General features: G+C 38.3%; 1 protein-coding gene across 5 annotated transcripts in view; it reads right to left on the bottom strand.

Moving 5' to 3' along the window:
* Positions 1-20,524, bottom strand: part of MITF (melanocyte inducing transcription factor) — a 262,177-nt gene that overhangs the window by 83,523 nt on the left and 158,130 nt on the right. For 3 of the 5 annotated variants that reach the window (XM_036738364.1, XM_036738361.1, XM_036738366.1), the window contains exon 2: positions 16,917-17,166. In XM_036738364.1, the coding sequence (XP_036594259.1) occupies positions 16,917-17,166 (250 nt within the window). The remainder of the gene's footprint in view (positions 1-16,916; positions 17,167-20,524) is intronic. The other 2 variants (XM_036738365.1, XM_036738363.1) reach the window with 1 other exon arrangement.

Raw genomic sequence — 20,524 nt, forward strand, 5'->3', positions numbered from 1 at the left:
TTAATTTATGGAATAAAACAAGCATTTCCATAACATAGTATAATAAAAAAGATGATTGCACATGCAACTGCAAATCTACCATGTACAACTTCCTATTCCCTTTAAATATAAAACAAAGTTATCATGTAAATTTCTTTTTTTCCCCTTTTTTTTCTCCTCCCCCATTCCCTAGGCCCTAAAGATGTCCTCTTCAACCCGGATGAGAGGGAGGTTCCAACATTACCAGCCCTCCACCCCCACCTGCCTCCACTGTATTAGTTCTTCCTTTCATGCCCCATTTTTTAATATAATTGCTCCTTTATACCTTTTCTTTCTCTATTTTGTTTTTTAAAATCACCCCATCATACACAACTCAGCCCCAACTGCTCTTTCAAACTACCTTAGTAATGATGACAGTTTTAATAATATTGATAATATTTTCATTTATACATACACACACACACAATAAGTAAACAGTTTGTCTTTAATGAGTACCTTAAAATTACCCTTTAATGTTTTTGTTATATTTCTTCTGGATCTTTTACGCCAAATTTCCACTGAGTTCTGGTCTTTTTGTCACAAATGCTTTCACAATGCCATCTATACTTTCTACCCCACTCTCTTCCAAAGTCATGGAAAATGAAAGCACTTTCCCAATTCTTTAATATCTACAAATTTTTTTATTTCTTCATTTTCTATAAACTATAAAAATTAATGTGCCAATGAATTTTTAAAAAAACTCATTCTACGGGAAAATATAAACTGAAAAAGAAGCAGCATGTGGCAGGGGGAAATCACAAACCAAATTTTAATTTCATAAATGTCTAGATGCACATTGTGTCATGAAATTCCCAACTTACAGAAAATTTCATACCTAAGTGAGGACATGCCCAAAAGAAAAAAATCCTTAATTGTTAGTAGAGTCCATGATGATAACATACAGTCTAAAAATATTTAACTTTATAAAATCTTTAGGAGACTGATTTTGACAAAGTGTATCCTTGATGGAAAGAAAGGAAAAGAACATTTCTGAAGACAATCTTCTTTTATAATAGACCAAATCATTATGGTCACATGACTAAGAGGGTAAAGAATACAAAATCCTGCTATATCTTCTCTCCCTCTCTTTTAAAAGCATCTGACTATATGGAATAAATGCAGACTTGAAGGCTCTCTTCAATATGTCTCCCAATATATGTTCCACAAGAAACTATGGTACATGCTACTATGGATTTAAACAATCCACAACAAAAGGACTCCCTCCCTATTGATTGAGGGTGCTTCAAATGCTCCCAAATCATAGACAATAATAATTAATAATAATAATAATAGTTGGCATTTCTACAGTACTTTAAAGTTTACAAAGCACTTTACAAATATCATCTCACTTTATCCTCACAATAACCTTGGAAGGTAGGTGAAGAATTATCCCCATTTTATGGATGAGGAAACTGAGGCAGACAGAAGTTAAATGACAGGATCACATAACTAGTAACTTGGGTGTTCGTAACTTTAAGTCCAACCCACAATCCACTGTGCTGCCTAACTGCAAGAGAAATTGTTGAGATGCTGACAGCAATGGAGAGAGAGACAGAGACGGAGAGAGAGACAGAGACAGAGAGAGAGAGACAGAGAAAATCAATGAAACATCTGAAAATACACATGATAAAAAGTAGAAGAAAATTAGGAAAGGGATATAGACAAATGAGTATTTACATAGCACTTTAAGGTTTGCAAAGTACTTTGGATACATTAAGTTATATGATCTGCTCTATAACCCTGCGATACAGGTGCCATTATTAGCCTCATTTTGCAAATAAGGAAACTGAGGTTGATAAAGGTTAAGTACCTTGCCCAGGATGTCATAGTTATTAAGTGTCTGAAGCAGTATTTCTGACTCCAAGTCTAATGCTCTAGCCACTATGACAACAGTGTCACTGCTACCATGTTGAATTTAATGCATACTTTAGAAATTATAATCCATACATAATAGAGATTTACCATTTCATACATAGCCTTTTTTCTTCACCTATAGAAATAATCATATTTGAAAGTCCCTATTTTTTTTTAAAAGAATTTATAAGAAGAAAGTTTTGAGTGGATGAAAATCAGATTTGGCCCAGACTACACCACGCAGAGATATGATGTCCCTTAGCTAGGCCCTGCAGATGGTCAATAAACTAAACCCAGAATCAAGCAGGAGTTGGAGAGCTGGCTAGATCTCATTTGGGGAACATGTCAATGATTTCAATGATCTTATGAGAATTGCCAATCACTGCTACAAAATATTCCCCAAGGGACGCTATGTGACTGTAAATCATGGAACAGCATGATCCTAGGAGAATCAACGTCATGAGTAAACCAAAGGACAAGCAAATCCTTGGTAGGCATACCAGAGTATACCATCATCATGGGGCCAAACATGTTTTTCATCCATTCAAAACATGGTGGGCAGAAGGAGGTTGCAGAATACTGCCAACAATGCTCTGTGGGCAAGAAGTGGTCTAAGAGATATCCTTGGGAATTGAGAAGGATGCAGGGAGATGGTGATGTCACAAAAATGAGGAATAAGAGAAAAATAGCCCAAGAGACACGGTAGTATCCCCAAGATATTAAAAGAAACAAAGGAATGTCTCCAGTGTGTTTTGGACACTTATGGACAAGCAGAGACATGAATGCCACAGTCTGAGAAGTGGCCCGTTGGTTTCAGTCTGCATCAGGGGAGGAAGCGCCCAAATGGATGAAATCATGGATCCATAAAAGTATCCAAGTAACAAGATGACCTCATGGCATGAATTATAAAGATAATTTGCCACTTCCTGAGGGTTATCACAATCCCAAGGCTTAGGGAGAAGGGGTTCTCAACTGACGGGACCTTTTTCACCCAAGTCACAGCTGTGCACACTCTTTGCCCAGTAGATAACCACCCTTAGACTCAGCCAAGTCTGTCACCAACTGGTAGGCTGAGAAGGCTCGAAGTACATCCCCAATCTATTAAGGGACAACACAGTGGAACTATTAGAATATTACACTTATAAGAACACTTGTAAAATGGTCCTGGATAATCTCACCTAGGATGACACACTAAATTGGGTTTCAGAGCCACAAGCCAGCAGGATTCTTATCCTTAATTTAAGACAGACCAGTCAGAGTCTTAGGCCACTGTTGAACAGCCCACTACTGGACCCATACTAAAGTTAGCTCCCTAAGTGGAAAGGGCACATCTGTCATCACTCCATATGTGTACGAGGTGAAGGTGGAGGGAAGGCAAGGTGGAAACCTGATAAAGAAGGAAGTCTTTGGTCTAAGGGAAACTAGAACATTCTACCCACCAATAGGTCAAGGAAGAGAGAAAGTCACTTGGTCATTGGCCAGCCAGTGACCAAGTGGTTTTCTTTCTTCATTGCTAGAGACTGGCACAAGACGGTCTCTTAGTCAAGGCCTTCTGATGAAAGAATAAATAAATGAACGAATGAATGAAAAAGCATTTATTGAGTACTTATGTGCCAAATGCCATGCTTGATACAAATACAAGACACTCACATGTAATAGAGGGAGGTACTTACAGGGGAGAAGTGGCTAAGACACCATACTCCCACCCCAGGCAGTGACAGGTATGATGAGTGGAGCCATAGGGCAGTGTACTGTCATGCCTTCTTCAGATCATTTTTCTTTCCCCCAAAACAAGAGGACAGCAGGGGCAGGTGAAGGGTTACAAAATTACCCTATGCTCTCCCCTTCTTGAAAGCAGTTTCCTCATCTGTAAAACACAGATAATAATAGCGTCTAATAGCACCTCACAGAGTTATAGTGAGCATCAGATGAGCTATATACATTCCGTAAAGTGCTTTACAAACCTTAACGCTCTCTATATATACTAAATGTTGTTGTTGTCGTAGTCACAAACTATCCTTTAACTCCCAATCATTATTGTAAGTTTATAGCTTGAATCTGACTCTAATAAATAGACCAAAGAAAAGGACAAAATCACAAGTTTTAAGTGCCTCAAATTGTCAGTCATTAAATTAGGCATTTCCGAAGTGTTTACTCTGTGGCAGGAGCCGTGCTTAGCATGAGACACAGTAACTACTAAGAAAATGAAGAATTGTTTCATTGGTCCTAAAAGGAGACCACAAGTGAACTAAACGACTTGGGAGTTTGGCATCCTGAACCTGCAAAGCCCAGTTGTCTTACACACCTTCGTTTATATCGTTACTACTGTGTCGCGATCACCACTGAACAGTCCTCAGTCAATCTTCTCGAATCTCAATTTCTTTCTTTGCACAAGAGATGGGACAACACTGAGGAAATGCTTATGCACCTAGCACGTTTAGATATCATCAGAGTAGCAGCCAAAGGCTGTGTTCGTGTGAAATCTTCGGGCTTTAAATAGCATCCTTTTCAAGAACGAGGACTCGCAAGGGCACTGTAATCAGTGCCTCTACCGCTCTCTGGGGGGAAGGAGGCAAAGTTCGAATCAAACAGCCCCAGTTTCCCCGGCATCAGGAGATGATGGGGCCTCAGCCCACTCCAGAGATGCTGACTTGGAGAAATGAAAATATCCGTTATATAGGTAATATATTTCAGCTAGATTATAGGAACATCCAGTTACAAGACAGTCATGGAAAATAAATGAGACCAACTGAACCTACGTAAAAAAGTGAATGGGAGCAAGCCAGTATACCAACCAAGAATACATAAGGCTACATTGCAACAAACATTTATTAGGCACCTACTGTGAGCTAAATGCTCGGGGAGGAAAGTAGAAAACAACATCCTCACTCTCAGCGAGTCTGCACTCTGAGAGGGGAATGTGTACATACAGGTCAAAGGAGAAACCCTGACAAAATTATCATGAAATATGAGAAGATTGAGATCACATCCAACTTAGGAGGTGGGAGGGGGGATCAATTCAATTTAATCCAGTAAATATTTATTAAGGCTCGATATGAATATGTAGCATCTATATCAAATTACACATCATCTTGGGGTGGGGGGAGGGGAGAGATGGGGATAAAATGTGGAAGCAAAGGTTGAAAACTAAAAATAAATTAATTAAAGAACCAACTATGTGTGAGGCACTGTACAGGGGAAGCTCCAAGAAGAAAAAAATGGAACCGGTACTAATCCTTAAAAGATTTCAATAAACAAGGAAGCAGTACAACACAAAGGAAAGAATATTGGAGCTGGAATCTAGAGATAGGGGTTCAAATCCCATCTTTTCTACATTCTGTATGACCCCAGGCAAGTCACCTTCATCTGTAAAAGTGAGAGAATGCTAGATGATATGACCTCTAAAGTCCATCCCTTTCCAGTTCTAGTGACCAGATTAGAAGTGTGTTACAAGCACAGACAGATTACACGAGTGCATGAAGGTAATAGAAGGCAGAATGAGATCAGAGGACAGATAGCAGTCAACCAGTCAGTCAACAAGCATTTATCAATCACTTACTCTGTGCCAGGAACTGTACTAGATTGGAAGCTCCTTGAGGGCAGGGACTATCTTTTTGCCTCTTTTTGTAACCCCAGTGCTTTGCATACTGCCTGGCACACAGTCAGCATTTAATAACTGCTGACTGATTGGATAAAACAAACAAAAAAATCCCTGCCCTCAAGAAACTGCCATTCTAATGAGGTAGGGGACAGCATACAAATAACCATGTACATACAAGATAGAGACAGACATATAACATACAGTGTAAGTGGAAGGAAATCTCTGAAAGGAGCACTAACAAGGGTGAGTAGAGGTGAGCAGAAAGAGCCAGTGGTCCAGTTTGGGTGGAATGCAGAAGATAAAGAGCAGAGTAGAGTGAAATGAAGCCTGATGAAGAACTTATCTGGTTCAATTATGTGGAATTTTTTTAAAGGCAGGAATTTCTTTCCAAAAATGCACTAATACTTCTTTTCTTCATCCAGGAAAGGAGTTCTTAAACTGAAATGATGATTGCCAATGTGCAGTTCTTCTCTTCCAAAGAGATGGGGGATGAGGCGGAGGAGAAAAAGGATTTGGCTAGAGGCATTTTTCAGAGCACCACGAGACATGCCAACTGGCATCGATGGAAACCTGGCATCTAAAGTAAACTTTAGCTTGGTGTTTAGATAGAAAGATCACAACCTTAAAGGCATGAGCGGCTCTGCTGGTTGGGTATTCAACACTTTAGGACTAATGTGGCCATTATAAATACTCTCGAATGTTTAACAATGCAAAAGAACCAAGAGGCCATCACCCCCAGCAGTCCAGTTACTATTCTAAGCATTCAAATTAAATTCCATCAAATCACCCTAAGCCAATACAGTTTGACAAGCACCTCACACACAAAATCCTCAACGGGGTGGACTTTACTTTACTCCCTCCTCCCCTTGACTGAGAAGACAAAAGCTAGCCCAAAAGAAAGCACAATGGTGATAAAAGAAAATGCAGTAGGTCACGAAGTTAATGGGAAACTAGAGACTGTCCTTCATGATTTGTAAAAACACACAAACATCAGGGGCAAGCTACAATCACCACACAATATTGTTTTTGTTTAAGAGCCAAGTTACAGACTTGAAACCTGTTGCTAATGAACCAGCAGGCATTATTTTAAAACCAACTAGTTTCATGAAATGAGCCAAGAGCTGAAAGGGGCAGGCCTAATTACCAACATTCCTTGATGAATTACCTAACGGTGTGGGGTAAAGTCTATGTACGTCTACGTCCTGATCCCCAAATTTATCCCTTACTTATTTCCCAGGAGGTAGGAGAACATGTGGCTAATTAAGGCCCCAATCAAGACAGACAAAATCACTCAAGGTAAGATTTCTTTTCTAAAAAGTAAAGGGCTCTCTGCCTGGTACTTATTAATCTAATTTTTACAACTGCACTAGGCAAACCAAAGCTAATCTTGTCACCATCAGACAGGTTGAACCTGCCAAGCACTGCTTGGCAAAATGATACATATTTGTGATCTGGCCAAAAAGACCATACTTAAGCCTCTCCCGAATGGCAGGAATGTCTCTCTCTGGGTTGTTACTTCTGTTCCAGTCACTGTTACACATACGGGTCCCAACCCCAACTCCTAAATTAGGATGGCTCCAAAATGGACATACAAGAGAGAAGCAGAATCATATTACGGCTAAAGGGCAGAGTAGCATAGTATAAACTCCAAACTTTGCATTTAAAGTTTTGGTCATTCAACAACTGTGAAATTAACAACAGTCTGGTGACTGCAAATACTTTTACGCCTTTTTAAATGTCAAGATCTTTACCCCTACCATCTTGCCTCCGGTAAAATGTATTAAGAATAATGTCCATTATACAGATGTGTCTCACTTGACACAAGAAATGCATTCTTGAAAAGTTGAGTGCAAATGAGGCTTCTGAAAATGTCATCTTATTTTAAACACACCATGGGCACTTGCTATTAAAGGGAAACCTGAAATGACCCTTTTTATGAAATAAGGGATCGTCTCGTAATATGATTAACTACCACCGAGTTTAATTGGTTCCATTATTAACATTAGTTTGATTGATCTATTTCATAAGCTCAGGTTGGAGTTGGGGGTACTTCACTTCCGTACAGATGAGCACACCCGGAAGCTAAGGGTGATAAGCCACTTTCTTCACAAGCAAGTTCTTTACTCTGCAGGAGTTCTGGGTTGTGGTCAAGGACTAAAACTTCCTCCAGATTCATACTAATATGACCAGAAGAGAATAAAGAGAAACACATTCAAAGGCAAGATCTCGGATTCTTCCCATGACTTCAGCAACTTGGGCAAAGTCACTTAATTGCTTTACAATTTTGTCAAAATTTAAACCTCATCTCCTTAGCCTATTAAAAAAGACAGCCATATTAGGGTTTTTCGTTTTATTTTTTTATTTGTATACTGGGTCTCCCTAACTCACCCAGGCTGGAAGGGCAGAAACCACTAGGGCTCAATCTTACTAGTGATCAGCTTCATGTTATGAGCTGCTTCCCTTCCAAATGGGGCAGGTTTGCCTCTCCATAAACATCCTGGTATCTCCTCTCCCCTGTCCCTTTCACTCTGCTCTCATGGGCTCCCCATATTGGTGCCAGTCAGTGCAGATACCCAGTTGGTTTCAGACCTGCTGCTGCTACTCAAGACTCCAGAGCTTGAGATCCACCACCCTCCCAAGCTCTTCTCATAAGAGGATTACAGATGTGCAGGCTACATCCTGCTTATTTTGTTTTTGGTTTTACATCAATCCCAAGGAAGACGCCATTGCTAATCCTTCTCCTAGGAACCCACATGAAGAGATGGAAAAATCTACTCTTGTTAAACATCAAGTCCCTTTCCCCACCTCATTCATGGAGTATCTTGAGAACCTCATGAGAGTCTCAGTGAACAACCTGCAGAATGGATCCATCTGTACATGTATCTTAGACACCCACCATGAATAGACAGTGGGCTGATTCTCGAATTGAATATGAGGAGGAAAGTATGGTAGATTGCCTTTGGAGAACTATATGTTGATTTGATGACCCCCAAATTTCTCTCTGAAACTAAGGGCCACCTTTCTAAAATCAATATTCTTTATGTGTTGCTCTGTGGCTGCAAGGAAAAGAATAGCTTACTCTGTGAAGAGTTAAAGCTGAAGGTCACCGTATCCCAAATTTAGAGTCAAAAAGTTCCCTAGAGGCCCTCAAGTCAAACCTTCTTGTTTTACAGATGAGGAAATGGAGGATCAGAGAGGGTAAGTGGCTTTCAAGGATAACACAGCTAGTAAGTGGTAGAAGCGGGATTGGAACTTATGCCTTCCTAACTCCAAGTCCATTGTTCTAACCATTATACTACATTGTTTGGATTTCTTAATTGTTCATACTTATTTTCAAGGCTATATTAAACAAATGCCCAGATTAAAAGAATAGGTTTCAGTCATTTGAAAATGCAGATGGGGGCAGCTAGGTGGCGCCATGAGCAAAGCACCGGCCCTGGAGTCAGGAGGACCTGAGTTCAAATTCAGCCTCAGACACTTGACACACTTACTAGCTGTGTAACCTTGGGTAAGTCACTTAACCCCAATTGCCCTACCTTTCCCCCCCTGCAAAAACAAATGCAGATGGCTTTTGTGGCTATTTATTAGGAACTCTGGAAGAGAAATGATTTCAGCCAAATATATTTTGGGGGAGATGCAAAAGGAGGGGAAGGTTCTAAAGAGATTTTTGTGGTAAAAGGCATTTGACCAGTGGTAACAGAGCGTTTTCTAAAACACTGAAATTACTAGCTTCTCAAAAGCTTTCCTAGTAGCTAACAGTTTGATAGCACAGTTCTTGAATCTGTTAAACCACATTTGTTATTTTTCATCTGACATTTCAGAGGGCCTTTCTGGCAGAGCCCAAGGAGAGACTTGACATATTCAGATAAGGATGGCCAATTGATTCAAATTTTCAAGATATGTGTCAGTAAAGATATGAGTTTTCTTTTAGTTCTGTCACTAAAGCTTATTTGAAAAGAGAGAGAGAGAGAGAGAGAGGAGAGGGAGAGGGAGAGGGAGAGGGAGAGGGAGAGGGAGAGGGAGAGGGAGAGGGAGAGGGAGAGGGAGAGGGAGAGGGAGAGGGAGAGGGAGAGGGAGAGGGAGAGGGAGAGGGAGAGGGAGAGGGAGAGGGAGAGGGAGAGGGAGAGAGAGAGAGAGAGAGAGAGAGAGAGAGAGAGGAAGGAAGGAAGGAAGGAAGGAAGGAAGGAAGGAAGGAAGGAAGGAAGGAAGGAGGGAGGGAGGGAAGAGAGAAAGAACAGCCAGGAGTTTGTTTTCCTGCTCCATTTATACCAGTCATTATAAGAATTTTTTTGGATAAGGCCTGGGGTCCTTGGTCTTGATTTCTTTTTGAAAGCATGAGCACTGCTGCCTTTTCTCAGAATTTAGCCTCCTAGATTCTTTTGAATCCATGATCTCAGTATATTGTAGTCATGCTCAGCATAATAAGGGAGGGATCTCAAAGCATAATCTATAGACTTGTCCAGAGTGCAAGCATTACATGTGCTTCTGCAGGGATGAGTGTCCCAACTATCACAGGGGAGGAACAGGAAATTTCAAAGAACAGTCATTTACCCTGAATGACTTTACTACTAAAAATTCACTAATTATATCCGGGCTCTAATTTTCTTCCATTTCATTCTAGCCTGCCACCCCTTAAAACAGGGATTCTAAACCTGGGTTCTCTGACCTTGGTTTGTCTGTTTGTTCATTCTTAATGTAATTGATTTCCTTTCTAATCTGATATATTTTATTTTATATATCTAAAAACATTATCCTGAGACAGAGTCCGTAGACTTTAAGAGGCTGCCAAAGAGGTCTTTTACACAAAAAAGGGTTAAGAGCCCCGAGTCAAAGCCTATATTTCCAACCACTTCTGGTTGCCCCACCAAGGAAAATGATAAATATTATGGAAATTAGAATATGGTAGCCCGAGGAAATACATCCTTCTTTTGTAGTAGCAAACAAGAATGGATGGGCCTGGTGAAGTCCCAAGAGGGCTAGATCAGATGCCTTTGACTCTACCTGGGATTGAAGGAGTTAAGTCTGAGGGGACTTAAAAGTTCTCTCTTCCCACTGCTATATGGCCCTAGATTGCATATCCCTCAATGACCAGTCAAATTGAAACTGTACAGAAGCTAGAATCAATTTCCCTACTGGCCAGGACAGCTAGCCATATAAAATACGTCTTTTGGTCATACAAAACTCAGTCTACTGTTTTTGCTTTGGTCTGTTGGTTCCGAGTAGTTTTATAAAATAAACACATATACTCATTTATTATTTCCACCAAAAAATATGAATTAGTTGGCTGTTTGACCAAAAAAACATTGAACAGATTTTTGAATTGTTTATTTTTATATATGCTTTTTCAAAGGCAGACTGAAAATAATGAAATAATACTTGTGAAACAATATCTAATTAAATAATTTTAAGTCCATGCCAATATAGCAAATCAAAGTGGAAGATTAAAAAACATAGGGAACTGAGAGAGAGTAGACAATGAAACTTAAAAATCAATCAATTATGTATTAAACACCAAATATATTTACCTAGCACTACAGTGTAAATTATATAACACATTAAGAAATACTCCATTTCCTGAGTCTGTGTTGTAGTTATAAGCAGAGAAAAAATAAACTGGGGTTTGGACAGTTACTCTATGAAAACAAAGCCTGTTACTATTGTTACATCTTGACTCAAATAAGCAGGTTCCCCTTTACATTTCAGCTTCTCCTCTTAGAATATTAGCTCCTTGTGAATAGGCATCATTTTGTCTTCTTGCTTTTTATATGCAGTACTTACACACAGTAAACACTTAACAATCTCTCTCTCTCTCTCTCTCTCTCTCTCTCTCTCTCTCTCTCTCCTGCTTGGGAATTTTATCCAAAAGCAAAAGGAGCTCTAACTACAGAATGAAAGACAAGTAATTTGGATGCCCTTTGTCTACTCCCTGCCAATTATAGTACATGTATAATGTAGTCTTGAGAGAACCTTCAAAAGAAGGTTTTTTCCACCCAATTCCTCTGGTCACCTAAACTGTGAGTCAAATTTTGCTACATTCAAAAATCTCAAAAGAAAGCTTTTTGTTTTTGCAATGTTGAAAAGGACTATATAGATACATCTGCTTCTTTATTTTATGAACACTGAACTTCAGCCCTACTATTAGGACCAAGATCTTCTTTGTCTAATCCTAAATAAAAAAAAAAATTCCCCCAAAGACCATACACAATTTACCTCCTTGAATCTACAAAAACAGATTAACATAACCTTTTAAACTGATGCATGAAGATCTAGTGATAGTAAAGAAACTCTAAGAGAAAGAATTCTATTCTTGTTATAAGGTGGTTGGTGATTGGTTATAAGGTTGAAATGAAGAGGCTGATGATCCAGATTCACGGAGGAAGCAGGTGCTTTCTGTGATCAATCCAAGTTACAGGGATGGGACAGAGAAAACAACTGAAAGATGGGTGTGAGGAAGAGAGTGACAGAACCTCATTAGGAGATCTTTGCTACTCTAGAATCCAAGACCTGCAAATTAGTCCCTGGGTGATTTTACATTTGTCTTTGTCTAAAACAGGGGCTCTTCCCTTTATTTGGGTCATGGATTCGTTTTGTAATCTAGTGAAACCTATGGACTCCTTTTCAGAACAACATCATAAAATGCATAGAATAGCAATGGAAAACAAATGCATTGAAATTATCTAAATCAAAATTTTAAAAAACCAGTTCGAGGATCCCAAGCTAAGAACTTTCAAACTGAGAGGACCAGACGATAGTAGATTAAACCTGGAAGGAAATTTAAAAACCACAGCAAAATCAAAACTCCATTGTGAACTGATCCAGCCATTCTTCAGAGCAATTTGGAACTATGCCCAAAGGGCTATAAAAAAGTGCATACCCTTTGATCCAGCAATACCACTTCTAGGACTGTATCCCAAAGAGATCACACAAGTGGGAAAGGGACCCATATGTACAAAAACATTTATAGCAGCTCTTTTTGTGGTAGCAAAGAATTGGAAATCAAGGGGATGCTCATCAACTGGGGAATGGCTAAACAAGTCGTGGTATATGAATGTAATGGAATACTATTGTGCTATAAGAAACGGAGAAGATACGGACTTTATAATAACCTGAAAAGACCTATATGATATGATGCTGAGTGAGTGGAGCAGAACTAGAGAACATTGTACACAACCACAGATACATTGATTCTGTGATGACTAACCCTGATAGACTTGGCTCGCCTCAGCAATACAAGGTTCAAAGACAACTCCAAAGGATTCATGATGGAAAGAGCTGTATACATCCAGAGAAAGAACTATGGAGTCTGAATGCAGATTGAGGGAAACTATTTGCTCTCTCTTTTTCCCTTCTTTTCTGGTTTTGTTTCTTCTTTCTCATGACTCATTCCACTGGTAATAATTCTTCTTTACAACTTGACTATCGTGTAAATAAGTTTAATGCAAAGGTATATATAGAATATATATCAGATTCCATGTCATGTTGGGGGGGCAGAAGGGGGAGGGAAGGAGGGGGAGAAAATCTGGAACTCAAAAACATTCAGAACTGAGTGTTGTAAACTACCAACAAAAAAAATCTTAATTAAAAAAAAAAAGTCAAAACTCCAGGGGGACTGAAAAGTAAATTGTCTTTGTGAAAAACCTTTTCCATTTTAAATATATTCTACAAATGCAAATAATAATAATAATTATGCATGAGTCTACAAAGTACCCTAATTAACCAAGAAAGTTATTTTTTTTTAACAATGACAACAGAGAACTATTTCAGACAGAGTATTTCTGTCTAGATCAAGCAGTTCTAAAGACAACTAAAAAAATAAGACTGCCATTCAGGAAACATGCAGTAATATCCATTTCATCCAGCATGAAAATGGAGAGTCAATATAATGAATAAATAAAATCCATTATTAAATATCAGTTAATAAATAAAATCAACTTAGGCTGCTACAGATAAGTTGTATATAAATTCAGAAACTAAACAAGACTATAAAAGTTCTCATTTATGATCTGTAGGGTCCAGACACTAGGTTTCAAGGCTTTATACAATATTTAATAAAAGATGTCAAAGTTCTTCAAATCTCAATAATAACTAAAATGTATATAGTACTTTCAGGTTTTCAAAGTATTTTCCCTAAAAATGTTAAAAACCTATAAAGGACCTCAGAAAAATTTTAATCCAACCACATTTCACAGATCAGGAAACTAAGCCCCATAGGGGCTCCAGGCCTAGCTCAAGGTTTCACAGCTAATTAATTAGTGGGAGAACCAACCTGAGAACCCAGATCCCCCGAGCTCTTTTCTCTGTGAGACAGGAGGATGGCTTGGGTTTAGTCCTTCCTAAGAGATGAATATGGATGAGATGACCATTAGGTGTTTTCTAACCCAGTGACTATCCATTTAAGGCAAAAATATTCATTATCTGATATGTTCTTCATAAGATTTGGACCTAATCTTCTTTTCACAGTACTTTGTAGTAACAACTTTGAAATGAAGGATTCAACTTAACTTCTGTTACAGCTAAATATTCATAGACGTTTCTACTGAGAAGGAGGTATATTAAATTTTCAGGAAGAAGAAAAATTTGTTGTCTTTTGTAAAAACAAAAGAAACAAAGATAGATAGATAGATAGATAGATAGATAGATATAGATGATAGATAGATAGACAGACAGATAGAACACTATTGGTTTCAGAGAACCACTCTGGCTATATTCAATTATATTATATAAAATACTTGATACTGACCTTTGAGACTAGATAATCAATAACAACACTACTATCATTTTTGTGCAATTCTGCTTACATTAAAATAATTTAAAATTAATGCATATTAATTTTTGAAACATTAACAATGGGAGCAGAAAATTCGCATGTAACCACAGCCACAAAGCCAAAAAATGAAAAAAATAACTTGATGCATTTGAATTCTCTCCATTTTTAAAAAAAAATCAATATTTACAATATCATTTCATTGGCTTAGATACATAATTCACGCCCCTCCCCAATAAAAATCCTACTAAAACATAAGAATTTGTAAAAGCTCTGAGTGCGATTTGAAAAAAATTTCCATAAAAGATACTCTGCTTTAAGATGTTAGCTTCTCAGGACAATATCTAAAAAGTTTTAATATTTTTCTGTTTGACTGTTTAACTTGTGCGTAATACATCCTGCCTCGATAAATACTGAAACGAGATTAGATACTGTTCTGAAGAGTGGTCATTTGTCTTTCTAGCTTTATGAGCTGGTTCATTAGTTCTTATAACTGAAATATAAAATGCAAACTCTGGGTATAAAGAACATCAAATACAAAACGGATGCTTATTGAACACCCACTTGAAGACTTCCGCCTCACAGTTCAAATAATATATTTGTATTTTAACTTCTGACCTTTTGTCACAAAGGATCTACATTCTATATTGGCACTAAAGACAAAGATATGAACAGGAAATAGTCGCACACCAAGAAAAAAGGCTGAATGCTGTTCAAACTGATAGATGATCAACAAAATCATTTTCACAATGACATGTATTTATTTGCATGTACATTGTATGTGGTTGTAATGCTTTCCTCCAATCCTCCCACCACACGCCACTTTCTTAAAGTGATGCTGACTTCAATCAGCATGTAATTAATATCAACGTTAACTTCTATTGTTAGTGTGCGCACGACGTTACCAGTGCACTACTGTAAATATCTTAAAACTGCTTCAATGGCCACTGAAGAAAAAGTCAACAACTACAGCATGAAGAAAATAAACATACTTTTTCTACAACTTGAATACAAGTCCTCAAAGTGCAAATAATTTACGTAGCAAGCAATATTAATACTACTTAGTGATTAAAAGAAAATAAATCAACCCAGTGGTAGGATTACTCATTTTAATTTAACCAAGATGGGATTCAGTTTCTTCATCCTAAATCATAATTAAGTAAAAAACAAAAAAAGACAATGAATTCATCAGGAGTAGTACACTAATTTTTAAAAATGCTAAACTATGAGAAACTGTTATTTAAAGGTACCATTGGCATAAGTTATTTCAGATGATTCTTATTTCACCAAGGTTGATTATTTTTAAAGGCTTGGATTCCTATATTTCAGAAAAGAACCTTTAAAAAACCTATTGAGTAACATTTTAACTTTTCAGTGGTATCGTCATCTCCCTTATGCTAAGTGGCAATCATTGCTAATAAGTTTCACAGTATAATATTCAAGAAGTATCGTATCCCCAGCTCTCTCAGGGAAGCCATAATCTCTTCCTTTTACACCTGTTTTAAGAGTAAGATGCTACACAGTCGAAGTGCCTTGTTAAGGGCCATTAATGAATAATCAATGTGAAAAGTTAACCTGTTTAGAGGTAGGCAATATCTGTGACCCCCCAGGGAAGAAGGGCGTTTGACTGGTAGGCAGAATCCAACTGGGAGGCCAGTTTTTTTTGGCTTTTTCTTTTGTGTTGCATTCCTTGTTCAAAGGACCACAAATGCACATCTTTTAACAAAGCGCATTTTTCTATGTGACTTTCCCCGGACTTCCCAAGTGTGGACCAAAGTCTATTTTTAGACCTGCTACAATTTTCTCCAGTAATTAGGAAGCTCTATGTCCCCTGACAGAAAGATACCAGCAAGCCCCTGCAGCTTCTTGTCTAACAAGAAATCAAAAGCTACCAAAAGCAATCAACTCATTTGAGTAAAAGGATTACGATGGCTGGTTATACAAAGCTTAAAAAAAACCCAAATCTCCAGATTTAAGACAAAGCAAAATTTATAAAGAAGTTAGATTTAATTAAAAAAAACCACAGTCATTGATTACTAACAATCAAGTATAAAGATGTAAAAAACAAAAGTGAATATAATTTGGAGGTTGTTTTTTTTAAATATCTTAAGATACTCTGGACACATTCCAGGTTTCAAAACTTCCCCAAAGTAAAGATAGCATTTCAATAAACAGTAATTCCAATAAAAAGAAATTCTAATTTCAGTAAAAAGTAATTCCTCCCCAATACTTAAAATTGAATATTGACAGTTTCTCTGGTATTTCCCTTAACTGTTTACTGTTGCTTAAGGAGCCCTTGCTGTGTTCTGAATGTGATGCACTTAGCTACCCCAAATATGGCTTAAAATAAGACAATGCTAAATAAAATAGACTTAGCAAAAGATGATATGTAGCGGGGAGGGAAGGAGTCAATAACATATGGAATTTTAAGCCTGTACATTCAAAGTACATTCATTAAGCAGCAATCAAAGAGATGGGCAAATCTGGATCACAGAAATGATAGGTACTAGATAGCTACAGGCGTGAGGAAAGGTGACAACCCTAATATTACATCCAGGTACATCCATGACTATGGGAAATCAAAGTTCATCAGAGTTTTTGACAGCCCCTTCAAAGTAAAGGGAAGAAGCCAGACCAGAGTGGTGGGTTTAAGGGGGAAAAAAGTGACACTTAACGTACCTTAAGGACTTCCATTGGCACCTGGGTGGCAGGGGGAAGACTAGTGGGGACACTGACGTTAATAGCTGGTGTCTGACTCACAGGGACTCTCTGTTGCATGAACTGAGCAGCTTGCTGTTTCTGTTGCTGCTCCCGGCGCTCTTGCTCCTGCATCTGCTCACGCATGAGTTGCTGGCGTAGCAAAATCCGTGATGTCATACTGGAGGAGCTTAGCGGAGGCTTGGAAGCCCCAGGATGCTCCGTGGAACTGCTATGGGGGAGCCAAAAGAGAACACAGTGAATTCCCTAATGAAACACCTCTTTTGCATTGGGGGTGGGGGGGGTAAGCTGAAATCATAATAAACTATGAAATTAACTTTTGCAAATATAATCAGTAACAAAATGGCACTCAACATAATTGGAATTCAAGAGCTGATCGGATTTTAGTCATTAGTAGTTGAATTAAAATAAGTTAACTTGATTACATCCATGCATTTTTATTTTACAGCTTAAATGTGTGTGATTTTTAAAAATTTTATACCAAATACTACTCATTAACAGCAAATATAATACTGCCATATGTGGTGACAGGAAATCGGGCTTCTTAAAGGATTATTTTTTTTACACTTTTATTTCTTTCACCCTTAAATATAGGCTGCTTGATCCTCCAGCTTTATAATTGAATCCCTACACCATGATTAAATTATTATTCAAATTCCATGAAGATATCTATTAGGCAATGCCAACAACTAATAATTTTGGGGGGGAAATATGAAATTAATTTCCTGAATCTCTCCTTGAAATGCCATGGTATTGGAAGAAAATGCATTTTTGAACACCTAGTTAGCACCAATTAGTGAAGAGGAATAGGTCTGTATTGGGGAAGTGAAAACCTTATTTAGCAAACTCTGTTAGTGTAGAACTGCCTTTACAATGGAAGACAAGAGTAAGAATGTGAATCTAGTTGTTCTTTGCACAGCTGTTATTTCTGAGCAGCTCTTAGAGATTACTTGGGAATGTCATCAGCAGTGAGCATTCTGCCTATACAGCTCACCTCTGTTTCCTCCTGCAAATTACCCAAAGATCTAGAAACAGAGCATCCAGAGTTCAGTACAGTTTCTGGCACATAGTAGGCACTTAATAAATGTTCATTGGATTGGATTACTGAATCACAGATGAAGAGTGAGAAGAAACCCATTGTTCTTCTCCACTGTTCTATTTGGTCATCTCTCTTCTGCGTAATCCCTTCTCTAAAACCATGGATAAAGACGTCCCTAATTCTCTAGCATACAACTATTTTTTATTTCATTTTACATAAAATATTAAAGTTCATGTATATCTAGCAATGAATGAATGTCGCTTTTCAACCCTTTCATTCTAAAGGCAGGTGTAAATTTAACAGAAACAGCACTCGGCAGGGGAAAAATCTGAACTTGACAAAAATTGAATTCTTAAATAGAGCTAGGTGCAAGGCTCATCATCCCCTTATCCCACAGGTGAATCACTAGAGTATTAAATTCCTGACATACTAGACAATTTGCATACCGAAATCAGGGTGCTCCTTGGAGATGACAAAATCCTGCACTGTTGACATAGGTTATGTCAATGGGGTACATTTTAATCAGTTTAATAGCTTCCTTAGTGGTAATGATGGTGTAAGCCTGTGGGTTTTGGTGTGGGGGTGGTGGAGCACGTTTTGAGTCTGCATGCAAAATGCTCTCAGTTCAAGCCAAACTGAATTTCTTACAGTTCTTCCTTCCTTAAACTTGGCACTCCCGGGGGTGCAATGGAAAGAGCCTTCATTCCCATACCCCCAAGTAAAATGTAAAGTCCTTAGGAGCAGGGATTTTTTTTTTTTCATTTTTTCTTTGTATCTCCAGAGCTTAGCACAAGAACTAGAATAAACAATTGAAGTTTGTTGGACATGAATGAATATGGTTCTGATTCTATCTTGATCTGTTATTGACGAACCAAATAGATTGTAAATTAGTTTGGTCAATAACAAAGTCCCTCTGGGTCCTTTACAATCTGGTAAATGCAAGACCTTGGACTTAGCTGGGATACAACCTTCCCATGGGGAGCTCAGCCAGTGTAGTCGGACCAAGCAGCACAAATTGTGAGGAGATCATAGAACCATAGATTTAACAAATCTGGAAGGAACCTAAAAAGTCATCGAGGCCAACCAATCTTGTCATTTTATCAATGAAGAAACTGAGGCCCAAAGAGGCTAAGTGAGTTGCCCAAGGTCACACATCTGGGCTAAGACTTGGAAGTCTTCCTCCCTCCTCTCTCCAAGTTCAGCACTCTATCCCCTATGCCATGCTCCCCCTGAGACTTCATCTGGCTGCTCCATTTGAGGTCATGTAGAAAAAGAGCTGTCCAGCTCTTTTGTCCTTCGGAAATGCACACTGTGCAATGATTTTGCAAATTGGACTGCAAAAGCCCTTTTGAACAGGGAGGGACACACACAGAGTCACCCTTGGAGAGAAGAGTTCATAGTGATTAGCTCTAACTCTCCTCCCAATTTTAATGTAGTTAGGAAGAATGCAGAAAAGTTTCCAGCTTCCCTCTACAGTAATCCTGTGTAATTGATAGCAAAAAAAAAAAAAAAGTTCAGTCTTTAAGTTTTCCAACCCAAGAGTCATCTCCTTGAACTCTAAACATTTCACCCTGAAACCCCTTCACAGAAGTGACAAAGTAGGAGCTTAGGAAATTCCCCTATTCTGCACCGATTCCCCCTACTCTAATAACAGGGGCCTTCAGGCACTACCAAGTATAGAATAAAGACAGTACTGTCTCCTTTTTCATATCCTTAGAAACAAATTTAAGAACATACAGGAATGGCTTCAATTATTCACATCACCTTCGGGGCAGAGGCAGAAGAAACAAAGTCCTGATACCAAACAATAGCCTGGATAACTAAGGGACCATAAACTTGACAGCTGGTTACTGCATTCAGCATCTGCTTATTTCAGGATCACAGGATTTGGATTGGAGAAGTAATCTTAAAGGTCATGGAGCCCAGGAGAGCTGAGACCCAGAGAAGCAATGTGGCAAAGGGGATAGAGGGAATGTCACATATGCAGTCAGGAAAACCTGACTTCCAATCCCCCCTAAGCCTCAGTTTCTTCGTGTTTAAAATGGGGAGGATAATAGCACCCACCTCACAGGGCAGTAAGGATCGAAGGAGATACTATAGGAAAAGAGGTCAGCAAAACTTAAAGTGAAACATACAAGTGATCTAGTAGTATTCTTATTCATATTTCATCATTTTTCAACGGAATCCAGATAGAAATGGTCCTGAAACAAACTGTTATCCTATTCTTCTTCTTTTATATGGAATTTCCTATGCACTAGTGCACATGTAGATACAACATCTATTTATCATCATTATCAATTAATTACTGATCAACTAGAAATTATTAAGCACCTGTGTGCCAAATACTGTACTAGAGAGATAAAAATAAGTCTCTTCCTTTAAGGAAATTACATTCTATTGTCATCATCCTGATCATCTTGCCCCAGATGCCACAAGTAGTTATTTGGAGAGCCAGGATTTGAACCTAGATCTTCTTACTCTAAATTTAGTGTTTTTCCCACAACACGTTACTTTAGTGACTCAGTATTCC

Source organism: Trichosurus vulpecula, chromosome 9, assembly GCF_011100635.1.
Source record: "Trichosurus vulpecula isolate mTriVul1 chromosome 9, mTriVul1.pri, whole genome shotgun sequence".
In the NCBI taxonomy this organism is placed as follows: Eukaryota; Metazoa; Chordata; class Mammalia; order Diprotodontia; family Phalangeridae; genus Trichosurus; species Trichosurus vulpecula.